At 34.5% G+C, this 12,546-nt stretch overlaps 2 protein-coding genes across 2 annotated transcripts; both read left to right on the forward strand.

The window, feature by feature from the left end:
• The first annotated feature begins 8 nt into the window (after window positions 1-8).
• On the forward strand, window positions 9-1,862 carry LOC110714280 (probable WRKY transcription factor 75). Its single transcript, XM_021892781.1, has 2 exons — window positions 9-1,158; window positions 1,414-1,862. The coding sequence occupies exons 1-2, from the start codon at window positions 656-658 to the stop codon at window positions 1,592-1,594; spliced, it is 684 nt and encodes a 227-aa protein (XP_021748473.1). The 5' UTR covers window positions 9-655; the 3' UTR covers window positions 1,595-1,862.
• An 8,317-nt stretch (window positions 1,863-10,179) lies between these two features.
• On the forward strand, window positions 10,180-12,403 carry LOC110714155 (desiccation protectant protein Lea14 homolog). Its single transcript, XM_021892626.1, has 2 exons — window positions 10,180-10,594; window positions 11,955-12,403. Exons 1-2 carry the CDS (start codon window positions 10,389-10,391, stop codon window positions 12,226-12,228), a joined length of 480 nt encoding a protein of 159 aa, XP_021748318.1. The 5' UTR covers window positions 10,180-10,388; the 3' UTR covers window positions 12,229-12,403.
• The last annotated feature ends 143 nt before the right edge of the window (window positions 12,404-12,546 follow it).

Genomic DNA, 12,546 nt, shown 5'->3' on the forward strand with positions numbered 1-12,546 from the left:
CGTTGGTGTTCTTTCCAAGGGCGAGTTTGTATCTGTATTCGTAAACATGTTTGTATGGGCTGAATTAACCTTAAATCTTCATAGTGACTTTCATTGAGAGACTGGTAATAAATCCCTTCTCACATTAGAATTTAGAAATCACCGTATTAGTAGTAAACCAGGCAAGTAATTGACTATATGGGTTGGTGACTTAACAAATTAACACAAAAAAAAAAAAATCCTGCAAGAAGCTACCTTGCTATCTGTATATATGCGTCATTGCGTCGACGTATTCGCCTTTCACCATTGATAATGTACACATATTAGAGAAAACGACAGAATAGAAACACACAACTAACATAAAATGCAAACATATGTATTGGATATTTGTAGGAAAAACCTTTCACAAACGTAATTTAGCACCAGTAGTTGAACCAACAAAGTAGGTGCAATTTTGTTGGCCTTTTTTTTTTCTTTTATTTCTCTCTAAACTCCTTCAAACGTAACATCCTCTCCTTTTTCCCTCCCTTTTCACATACACCTCTATTTCTCTAACTCTTTATTTTTCATATATCTGGCCAACGTTCTTACCTTCCATCCATCTCATCATATATACACCCATACACGTTTTATATTCATCCCGAGCCTCTTCATCTATACTCGTTCTCATCATCGAATGGAAGAGCAGCAAAATGTTCCACGCGTTGAGGTTCACCAGAAGGAATTTTCACCTCCGTTGTTGTTTTCATCAAATGATTTTGAGGCCACGACTGTCTCAGATAACGTTGATTGGTCTAGCTTTTTAATCGATTCACCAACTATTAAGGCAGCTAGTAGTTATGAATATTGTCATAATAATGATAATAATAAACGACTTGATTGTGCTGAGTTTGAAAATGATCGTCAGAGCAATGGTTCAGATTTTATAAGTGGTGGAAACAATAGTACTCTAAGCAATAATAATGTGGAAGAAAATAGAGGAAGTATTGATCATAGGTTGGAAAGCAGCAAGAGAATATGTAGTTGTAGTATTAGTAGTAGTTGCAGTACAAGATCGAGGAAGGCCAAGGTGGTTCCTCGATTTGCATTCCAAACGAAGAGCTCTGAGGACATTCTTGATGATGGGTATCGTTGGAGAAAATATGGGCAGAAATCCGTCAAGAATAACATCTATCCAAGGTACGTACATGTCTAGTTCATTCTTGGTGTACTAACAACTAATTTTCTTTTTTAGGGAACGATAATTAATGCAATTAAATATTATAAAAAAATCAATATTTATTCTCTATGGTCATTCTTATTCTTCCTTTTTTTTTCCCTTAACTAGTTCCCCTTATTTTCTAATTTGATGATCGATATTTCTATATTAATAGGTTTTTAATTTTCATGTTGGATTAATGATCAAAGGCTAAACAAATTATGGTTATCATACAGGAGCTATTATCGGTGCACACATTTGACATGTAATGTGAAGAAACAAGTGCAGAGACTATCCAAGGACTCTAGCATTGTCGTAACAACATATGAGGGAGTTCACAATCATCCTTGCGAGAAGTTGATGGAAGCCCTTTCTCCTCTACTTAACCAAATGCAATTTCTATCTAGTTTAACCTAAGTATTCCTAATTCATGAATTATTTAACTACTTATTATTTTAAGCTTTCCCAAACAAAATCTAATTATAAAATGTAAATGCACATATACATGTATCAATGAACATATATATACATGATAGTATATTTGTAAGCTTGTAGCCAGTTCTTTCCTAAGTTAAAAGTTAGATCGAATAGACGACTATATCCTCAGTTTTCGTTGTACACGTAATAATGTCAAAAAAAATTCTTACACGAGGTTAATTCAACAATTGTTGGGTCAATTTTAATTTATGAAACTAAATTGTAACATCATTTTTTTAGGGTTTTAATAAATAAAAATTACTTCAAATAAATATCATATTGTGATCCATGTGTGATTTTTTATTTGGATCATCATCCTATTAGGTTGGATATGTGCTCCAGTGATGAGTCCCATATATAATATGTTTTGCACAACTAAATAGTCCAAAATTGCTAAAATGAGATCTTGTAAATTTTGTCTTTGTTTAATTGATCATCAAGAATCACTACTTACACCATATTTCGCATTTAATTGATTTTTGAATGATATTCTTGTTAATAGTCCATTTCAACTAAAAGATTAAGTTAATGAATGAAGTCCATGTTCAATGTTCAATTTAATGGTTTATATAATTTATCAAATGTCACTTGAATTTATTAGTGACCATCCAACATTTTTCCTACTTTATGGGTGCAAGTATGGGACCTATGCATGGCATTTTCAATTTTTCATAGGTTCTATTCCATCCATAAGTTAACATTGAATGCATGGCTAACTAATGTTTTTGTTCACGGCCTCATTCAATCAAAATTAGTGGTCCTACACCCATTCAACATTCAATAAGATTTTAATGCCTACTCTTTTATGGAAACCATGTAGCATAATCAGCGGCGATATGAGAGTGAAACCAGCCATCAAGACACAATACGATAAAAAGTTTGAGATAGATGACATAGATATTATTCTCTTCGTTCCTAAATAATGACTCGTCGCCTTGGTGAAGACTAAAGACCATAGCCAACACACCACTTGTTCATGAATTATGACTTCAAATTTGGGGTGACTAATGAAGCTAATCTATAATTGGGCCAAGATCCAATAAAACACATCACTACTTAGCTTCAATACTGTATTATGATAGATACCTAAAACCTCATTTTAAGTGACACGAAATACTTATTGACTGGCCCATCATTCTGATCCATAATTAATAGGCCCACATCCTTCAAACGGTCAAACTTTCAACATTTACGGACGGATCCGGTATTCTTAAAGTACACGTGTACAGCTGACCTGGCCACCTTATAAATAGTACGGAGATGGGTCCTCCAGGTGAGATCTTACATAGTTACGTTACGCCTTATACGCGGGTCGGCCGGTATACACGTTTTTGCACGTGTCCCACCGCTTATACTCCGTTTTTTAAGTGGATTGCTAAATACCGCCAACGTTTTTTATCAAACCGTCATTTTAAGTAAAGGGACTTTCTTGCCCTTAATAAATATTTACCCAATTATTTTTTAAAAAAAAATTAATTTTAATTAATTGACTACAATTACCGCGTCACTACCTACATCGGACCACCACCACTAATAGATTGACCACCACCACGAACAGAAAAGTTATAGGAAATGGATGATAATCACGGTGATTCGCCGGAAAACCAACCGCAATCTCAACCCTCGGCTTTTGAACAAGTACGAATATTTATTTAATTAGCTAGTTGTATACTAATATGATTATAAATTATGCTGAATTTGGAAAAAAATTATAAATTAGCTAGTTGTATACATATGTTGCCGTAAAACTTGATGCAAAACCGGTCAACCGGTTCACGAAACCGGTCAACCTCCCCGGGAATCGGTTTTATGCTGCGGTTGACCGTAGTTGTTAATCGTTTTTTACCACCGGTTGGCCGTGTTGGTCCACCGGTTTGCCACGCAGGTTACCGTGGGCAACCGGTGCTGAAATCCGGTTATCCTTCACGGTCAACCGGTGGTAAAATCCGGTAACCCATGTTGGTCAACCGGTTTGCAGCTCCGGTTGAGTGTGGTGACGGTGCTTTTTTTTTTTAATAAAAACTAATATTATTGTATTAACTTTTATACTAGTATGAATAATATAAATAAATATTATTCTATTTAAGATTATTATTATTATTATAATTATTAATGTTATATTGTTCGTTATTATTAATTAAAAGAATTATTTATTTGTATCATGCGTCATTATCAGATTACGCGGTGATGGTGTTGATTATAGCCCGCATTTTCAGACTAGAGAAGTTTTCCCGACCTATCAAGCAGCTGTTGATTGGGCTAGAGAAATTGCCACTCCATTAGGGTTCTTTTTGACAAATTCATCGTATAAGAAACAAAGAAATGGGCTTCCAATTAATTACATGAAATGTGATCGGGGGGAGAGAAACAGAGGGGAAAATCGGGACCATGAAAATGCCACACATAAGAACACGAAGAGCAAGGGTTGTAAATGTACGTTTCAAATCTCGGCTCGATGTTTGCGGGACATGGAAGGATGGATAATTAAATCTAAAAAGGGCTTGAAAGGCATGCATAACCATCCGCTCATGGTATATCGAGAGGGTCACCGGCAGGTTAGTGGTCTTAGTCCAGCTGCAAAGACGCTTGTTATTGACATGAGTTCTGCTGCAGCCAAGCCGCGTCACATTATGGCAGCCGTGAAAGAGAAGTTTCCGAATGAGAGCCCTAACAAGAGACATATCTACAATGTGAGAATTCGTGCTCGTCTAGATGCTTGTGAAGGTCGAGATGTTGCGCACCAGTTTGTTCACTTGGCAAATGAGTACAAGTATGTCACTTGGATAAATGTTGATCCAGATACCCGTGCTATCACCCATGCTTTTTTGGCCCACCCAGAGATGGCTAATATGTTACGTACGTATCCACATGTCATTGGTATGGATTCTACGTACAAGACCAACAGATATAACATGCCATTCTTCGAGCTCGTTGGTGTCACGCCTACAAATCAAAACTTTTTGATCGGATATGCCATATTAAAGAGCGAAACTTATGAAAGCTACAAGTGGGTTTTGGAGAAATTGCAGTTGTACATTGGATTTGAGGTGGCTCTGAATGTTTTTGTTACTGATTGTGAGTTGGGGTTGATGAAGGCTTTGAAAGAGGTCTTTCCAAATTGTGCGCATTTATTATGCGGGTGGCACATTAACAAGGATGTATTGGGAAGGGTGCACATTTTGTGTGGGAAGGATATGTTGATGGCCGAGAGATTTCGAAATGGTAGATGGAGAAGAGTAATGTGTTCGACCACTATTGCCGAGTATGAGTTAGAGTTGCAAACTATGAAAGCGACATGGGGAGCATCGAACCCACCACTGGTGAAATACGTCGAGGATCAATGGTTGGTCCACAAGGAGAAATTTGTGCGAGTTTGGACGAATTTGGTGATGCACTTCGGCAATGTCAACACATGTACAGTAGAGTCCTGGTATGTCTCTCACCCGAGCCATCAATACGATCAAGCGTCATTTTGAGCCTACCCAACTGTCGTCATAACCAAAGAACAAAATATTTACAATCATTTATAATAATAATGATAATAAAATAACTATAATAATCATAACTGTAAAAAAAAACAATAACAATCATAATATTAGTCCCTCACTTTTTCATAATAATAATGATGATAAAAATTAGTACTGTGACCATTGTCCCTCACAGGTTCATTGTCCCTCAATTTTTCATAAAATATCATTGAGAAACAGTAATTGCTTGATATTCGAGCAGGGAGGAGCATCATGTGATCTATATGCAGTGTCAAATAGAAGAAAAAAATACACAATTTAAGCTTTTTTCTCCAGCCAATATGCAACATTATCCATTAATGTGGAGTTCCTTTCAACATTAAGGCCGCTTAATTGTGCCATGTATCTAGATGCATAAATTCTAGCTATTACCCCAAAGTCAACACCGAATAGATCAAAGTTGTCCATTCTAACTAGACAATACCTAACCAAACAGTGACCAAGTCCTCTTCATTTAAAGACTCCATCTAACTAGAACCTTAAACTACTTTTAAGTCCACAACCTTAAATTAAACCTTCACTAGATGTTTTCCTTTATCTTTCCTTGTTACAATTACAAATATTAAAACTTTAAATGATCATATTAATACAATTGCATCCAATTCAAAGATGAAAGCATATTTTATAGTGCTCATAGTGTTAGGCTGCCTTGTTGCTCTAATCAATTAGCAAATATGTAGGGGAATCTTTCCATGAGGAATGTGTAGGTCTACCATACTGCCATTGCTTTGGAGTTTGGACTCTTTGAAGTTGTTGAGGTTGGTTTTAGAACCTTAAGGACAACTTTGTGGTAAATAATTAAATATGTGTATATAAACAACTTTGCTGATGTTCACTTGATTGGTTATGTCTTCTGATATGATTCCATTACTTGCTCGGTTTTTTTGTGGCCTTGGGAAATTATCTAGACACGTCAAATATTTGTATACATATTGTAAGATGTTTCTCTACATTTATCCTAGGGCCACCAATGATGTCTCATATTGATGAATTTTGACACTGATGCTTGATGCTAACAGAATTTGACACCTCTATTTCATATTTAACTTTTCACATTTGTTGTTGGTCGGTCCAAAACAAGGTGTTACAAAAGAAGACTATTGCATGAAGAATGGGATGCAGATGAGCAGGCAAAAGGGCTTCATAAAGTAAAAGGCAGCAGGAATGAGAGAAGTTCTACAGCCAACAATTATGTATCAGAAGATGGTAGCACTCCACGGGGAACAATGAGCCGCTTGTTACCGGTGACTTGTGAACCTGTGACCACCGCCATTAACCGGTTATGGTTGCCGTTGGCCGGTGACAGTCAACCGGTTTTCCACGCCGGTTAACGGCGACGGTCACACGGTTACAATCGCCAGTAACCTTAATTCGAATTTTAAAAAAAAACAAAAATAAAAAACAACCACCGTCGCTGGTACCTAACCGGCGTGGTAAACTGGTTTGCCGCTGCCGTTAACCGGTTTCGATCGCCGGTAACCGCAATTGGTCAATCGGTTTTACACGTCGGTTGCCAGCGATCGATTATTTTTTTTAAAAAAATACAGAAAAAAAAAACAGAAAAACTAACCTCTTTTGTCGAATTTCCAGCCATGAAAACACCAGGCCACCGCCGCCTACTGCCGCCTTCCGCCGATTGTGGTCACTAAGTGTGTGATTGTGGTGGTTGTTGAGAAAGAAAGTGGTGGTTGTGGTGTTTGATGGGGCAGTAAAAAATAAAAGGGTAAAAAATAAACGAAAAAAATAATTAGGGTTTAATAAGGGTAATAACGACATTTTGCTTGAAATGAGGGCGATTTCGATCATTTTGGATGGCGGTATTTATCACCCCCTTTTTTAATTACTACTTCTATTTCATACGGAGTATTATTTTCAAACAGAGGTAATTTTTTATTTTTTTAAATAAATAGATAGTTATTTTTTTTTGAGCAAATATAAACAGATAGTTATTTGGTAGAATTTGAATTAAAATTTTCAAAATGTTTTTATTATGAGTAATGTTATATATAGCCCTTAAATAAAATTATGTGCAAATCATTGTAATTAATATTAATTTTTCATCAGTATTTCCCCTTTTAGTTTCTTATACATAGCCCTTAAGGCTATATATATAAGGGCTATGTTTATCATTTTTCATTTATTAAACGAGTCAATATTTTTAAATTTCTTTTTTTTTTCACAGTTGGGTAAAAAAAAAATTCTTTTTTTACGGTATATCACTATATACGTACCAAATACTACAATTTAACTTCATCATGCATGAATAGGTCTAGTGATAAGGTTTGCATCTCATAATTTAAGGTTTTGGGATTAAACCCCTCTAGAGGTAATTAGGGATGGAAATTCCCTTATATTTCGTCCTACTCTCAAAGTTCTTAGCCCGCAGACACGGATCAGAAGGATTTGTGAGAGATTTCAGTTTTGTAGGGTCTTTCTCCGTATTATACAGTACTAGAAGAGGGTTAAAAAAATCGTTATTAAAATTCTAAACAAAGCATAAATTAACATGTAAGTGATGTAACTCAAGGTGAAAACAACCTTAAAATAAGGATAAAGTATACGAGTGTATTATTGAGTTTTGAAAGTTTCCTCGTCTATTCCACTGGAATATGATTTGCTTTTTGGTACGGCAACAATTGTAAAGAATCGACGAGGATTGCCTTTTTTATTTTCAAAAAAATGAGTTACACTGTGATGACTACTACTCTAGGAAGCACGGAAACGGACTCGGACACGGACACGGACACGACACGGATACGGGAAAACGGCAATCCTGAAATAGGGGACACGGGTACGGCGTATAACAAGTCATATAATATATTAAAAAAACGAGAATTTGACAACTAATTCAATAAAACACTAAATAATTAGCCTCAAAACACACAATTTTAATTAAACAAGTAAATGAACTAAGTGTACGGACATAGTCTCATACATATCAAGAAACCATCAAACCAAATACACTAGTTTATATCAATGAAGATAGTCATGATTAACCATAACAAGTCCAACAAAACACATTATTCACATCACAGCAAAATTAGCAACAACAAGAACCACAGAAACTGAATTTTCTACTTATAGAACCACTAATCAAAACTAAAATTAGAAACTTCTCTCAAAGCATCAAAGTTTTCTTATATAATAAAACCAGATCAAAGAAGCTTAATAACACAATTATAAAGCCTCGTCATTCACGTTGGTAATACACTCTTTAATCAACCAAATATGAAGGAGATAAATGCTATCAAAGCTCCAAGTATAAAAGCAAACATAATTACACAAATCCCAGAACAATAGGAATCAAGACATAGTGAACATTGCATCTTCAAAACCCCAGGATCCACATGCTACATTTAATAAACACAAATGAAAAAAATAATCCAGAAGCAATATTCCACTGATCTCAAAGAAGATACATTTAAATAAAATTAATTAAATTAAAAAATCTAACTTTTCACAAATTTAGAAAGAAGTGTATGAGGTATTCTTGTGCACATGCTCACCAAACCCAGATTCCAAAAACTCAATTATTATTATTATACTATAAAATCCCTTACAAAATTTCTTCAATTTCAACCAAAATTTCTTTGATACCCACAAATTTCGTCCGAGACATCCAATTACCCTTCAGCTTCAACTTCTAAATTTCTAATTACATGATTCATGAAACTGAAATGCAGAAAATTAATTGAATTTAAAAAAAAAAAAACGTTGAGAACCATACCTGGGAGTCTGGGACAGCAAGTCAGCAACGACAATGAGAACGGTGGAGTGGTGGGTGGTGGCTGAGGACGAACAGCGGCAATTGAATGAGGCAGAGGCAGCGACGACAGTGACTGAGTGACACCAAGCGTGGAGCAACGACGACAGCTGACTGTGTTGATGCGAACGGTGGAGTGGTGGGTGGTGGGTGGAGCAACGACGACAGTGACTGAGTGATGACAATGGTGATGACTGATTTCGCGTGAGGCAGAGAGGAAGATGAGAAATTGAGAAGTGGAAATAGGCAGGGAGGCAGAGAGGCAAAGCAGAGAGCAAGACTTTAGGTTATTTCCCGTGTCATACCAAAACGGCCCGTGTCTAAGGGTGACACGGCCCGTGTCCAAAAATCAAAAACGTCAAAAATAAACCGGACACGGTTTTTGGAGTGTCCGAGACGTTTTGCCCCGTGTCCCACGCGTGTCCGTGTCCGACACGCGTGTCGACTCGGACACGCCTGAACTTACGAGTGTCCGTGCTTCGTTGCTACTACTCCATATGAAAAGTCAAATCTTACACGTCTATCCCACTTTGATAACAAATCCTTCCACTCGTTACGCCTACAAAAGTACAAAGTACAAAGTATTACAATGGCAACGTGGCCAACGTCTAACCATTTTATCAAAGCATTTGTGTTTTTAAAAAAACTTCAGTATTTAAAAATTTAATATTAATGGTACTTGAAAAAAGCAAATGAGAGTATTATTTAAATCTTAAAATTGGACATAAGGGATGGAGGGAGTATAAAAGATTTTTCTACATCTTTTACTTTATTTTTGGTGTTCTACCTTTGGTCTAATTCGGATTTTAGGCTCAATTTCGAGTATTAATTAAGGGCATGTTCTGATTCACTGAACTGAGCTGAATTGATTGGAGTTGAAATGAACTGAACTGAAATGAATATTTTACGAGAGAAGAAAATTAGGAACTAAACTGAACTGAAATTAAGCTGAAGAGAACAAACCTGAGATTCAAACCTTTTCAATTTTATTTTAAAATATGTGGATTATTTTTTGGTAGATTTTAAATTAACATTATAATTCATTATAAAATTTTGTTAAACCCGTGTGTGGCACAGGACTTAATCTAGTTTTATTAAAAATTAAAAGCTAAAATTCTATTTTTTTTTTAGGGAATAAAAGCTATAATTCTTAGGTAATATTAATAATTTGTTCTTGAGAAAAAAGTAAATGCCCAAAATCTTTAAAAACATTGCAAAAATCTGCTTTAAAAGGAAACAATTCTAATACTTAGGTAAGAAAATCACAATGTAATTAAAGTCATATATGTGTAGCACCAATAAGACAATATTAAAACCCCAAAGGCCTCAACCACTTTAAAAGCATTAGTATTAAATTATAGCCAATGACCAACATGATTAAGGGGTAATCATCTTCCTTATCTCATAAAATTAGTTTATATAAAGCAGAGAGATTAGCAAAATAATGTCAAGATTAAGAGACAAAGCAAAGAACTTTGTATCAGAGAAAATCGCAAATATGAGAAAGCCAGAAGCAAGCATAGATGATGTTGATCTAAAAGGAGTCAACAGAGAAGGTGTTACATATTGTGCTAATGTTGGTGTTACCAATCCTTATTCTCATTCCATTCCTATTTGTGAGATCACATTTCATCTTAAATGTGATGGCAGGTTTGTTATTTTATAATTTGCACTTGGAATAATAATAATTTTCAATTTGTAAATCTTGGATCTTGGGAAATTCTGATTGATTCCTCTGTTTTTTATATATTTTTTTTATTGTTTGATTTAATTTTTACTCGTGTTTAGTGCAAATGTTTATTTTTTTTTTATTTTTTTTTGAGAGATAGTGCAAATGTTTATGAATTAGGATGATTTAGGCCCCGTTTGGTTTAATGTAAAACATTTTTAATAGAAAATTAGTTTTCATGGAAAACATATTTTCAAGGAAAAACACAATTGCAAATTAGTTTTCCTTTGTTTGGTTGCATACAAGAAAAGTCCAAGAAAAATAAAAAAATAAGAGTTAAAATGTAAGGATGAATGAGAGGGAAGTAAAAAAAGAGATAAGGAGGAGAGAGGAAAATGTGGCTTCCCTTGTTTTTAAAAGGAAAATGTTTTCCATCATTAAGGATGGAATTTTCCACCCTTGAAAAATTATTTTCACTCCTTAACAAACCAAACAAAGGAAAATGGAAAAAAAATAGAAATTTCATTTTCTATGAAAACATTTTACATCAAACCAAACAGGGCCTTAATGAAAAATGGAGTTTTGAAATGTTGCTTTTTATTTATTTATTATTTTTTTTAATTGCTAGTCAAGATGGTTTAACAAGTGGTTTAACAAGTTATAAGTTGACTTCACATTTTGCTTAAATTGAACGTTAGATCTTGCTGCCTCTAATGCCCTTTTTTCTGGGGCATTTTTTAGGACGGATCAAGTGCTTTTTTTTTTTTTTGGTTAATTAGGAGATATAAATGGTGTTTTAAGGATAACATGTACAAATAGGAGGGAACTTTTAAGATATGTTAGGAATGATATACCCTTTATAAGGCCGTCACTAGATTTAATTTAGTTCATGTACTCATGTTGATTACTTGATGTACTCATATTAACAATTAAGATGTTCACGGGGTACAACTAAAATTGTAGGTCAATTGTTAAGGAATTACATATATATAAATGGAGACTAGATTTTATTTAATAGAAATGATTTTCCCTGTTTGACTTGGTTTTATGATGGTTTGTTGAATTATATTTATATATGAACCTGGCCTTTTGCATTTGATAGTCGAGGTGGTTAAATTGGTACTCCGGGTATGAATGTATGATGCTACATTTGTTTGGATGGTTTGATAATAGGGTCATTATACATCTAGTTTATTTTCTAAATGTATCAACGTTAAGGACAAAAAACAGTATTGTATAAATTTTTTTAACGCAATTTTAGATTAAGATTAGTTTCAGATTGACTATATATTAGCTCTTCAAGTTTGATGTAAACTAATGGCATGAAGTTGAAATTTACAGGCAAATAATATCCGGAACTATTCCAGACCCAGGTTCAATTAAAGGAAATGATAAGACAAATCTAGAAGTGCTAATGAAGGTACCACATAGTGTGATTGTTAGCTTGGCTAGGGACATCTTTAAGGATTGGGACATTGATTATGAGCTTGAGATAGGTCTCGTTATCGACATCCCTATCATTGGAAACTTTACTATTCCTGTTCGGAAAAAGGGAGAGATCAGGCTTCCCTCCATCAAAGACTTCTTTCGCAAAGGAGAAGATAACGAGGAATAAACCTTCTTTGTGAATTGTGATATATATACTCATAATTGTCTTTTATTTATACCCATTTCCTAATGTCTGTGGTCTATGTACCAACCTTAACTTGTTTTTAAGTACTAAAACGCAAAAATATTGAATCCCTGATCAAGTTGTTTATGGAGCAAAAAAAGTTAATTGAGTAATCAAATAATGCGTAATGTTTATATTTTTAATCTTTTTTAAATATTTAAAGTTATTCCTTATTCGGAAAACTAAATACGGAGTATTCAAAATAAAGATCGAGATAAATAAAATATTACAATAATCGCCTTCAAAGGAAACAATTTTAAT

The sequence above is a fragment of the Chenopodium quinoa genome, unplaced genomic scaffold, assembly GCF_001683475.1.
Source record: "Chenopodium quinoa cultivar QQ74 unplaced genomic scaffold, ASM168347v1, whole genome shotgun sequence".
Classification (NCBI taxonomy): Eukaryota; Viridiplantae; Streptophyta; class Magnoliopsida; order Caryophyllales; family Amaranthaceae; genus Chenopodium; species Chenopodium quinoa.

Bases quoted from the DNA above. Each gene is read 5' to 3' on its own strand.
- LOC110714280 (XM_021892781.1), top strand. From the start codon at position 656: ATGGAAGAGCAGCAAAATGTTCCACGCGTTGAGGTTCACCAGAAGGAA. The intron at 1,159-1,413 runs GTACGTACATGT...GTTATCATACAG, and splicing joins AAGAATAACATCTATCCAAG to GAGCTATTATCGGTGCACAC.
- LOC110714155 (XM_021892626.1), top strand. From the start codon at position 10,389: ATGTCAAGATTAAGAGACAAAGCAAAGAACTTTGTATCAGAGAAAATC. The intron at 10,595-11,954 runs GTTTGTTATTTT...TGAAATTTACAG, and splicing joins CATCTTAAATGTGATGGCAG to GCAAATAATATCCGGAACTA.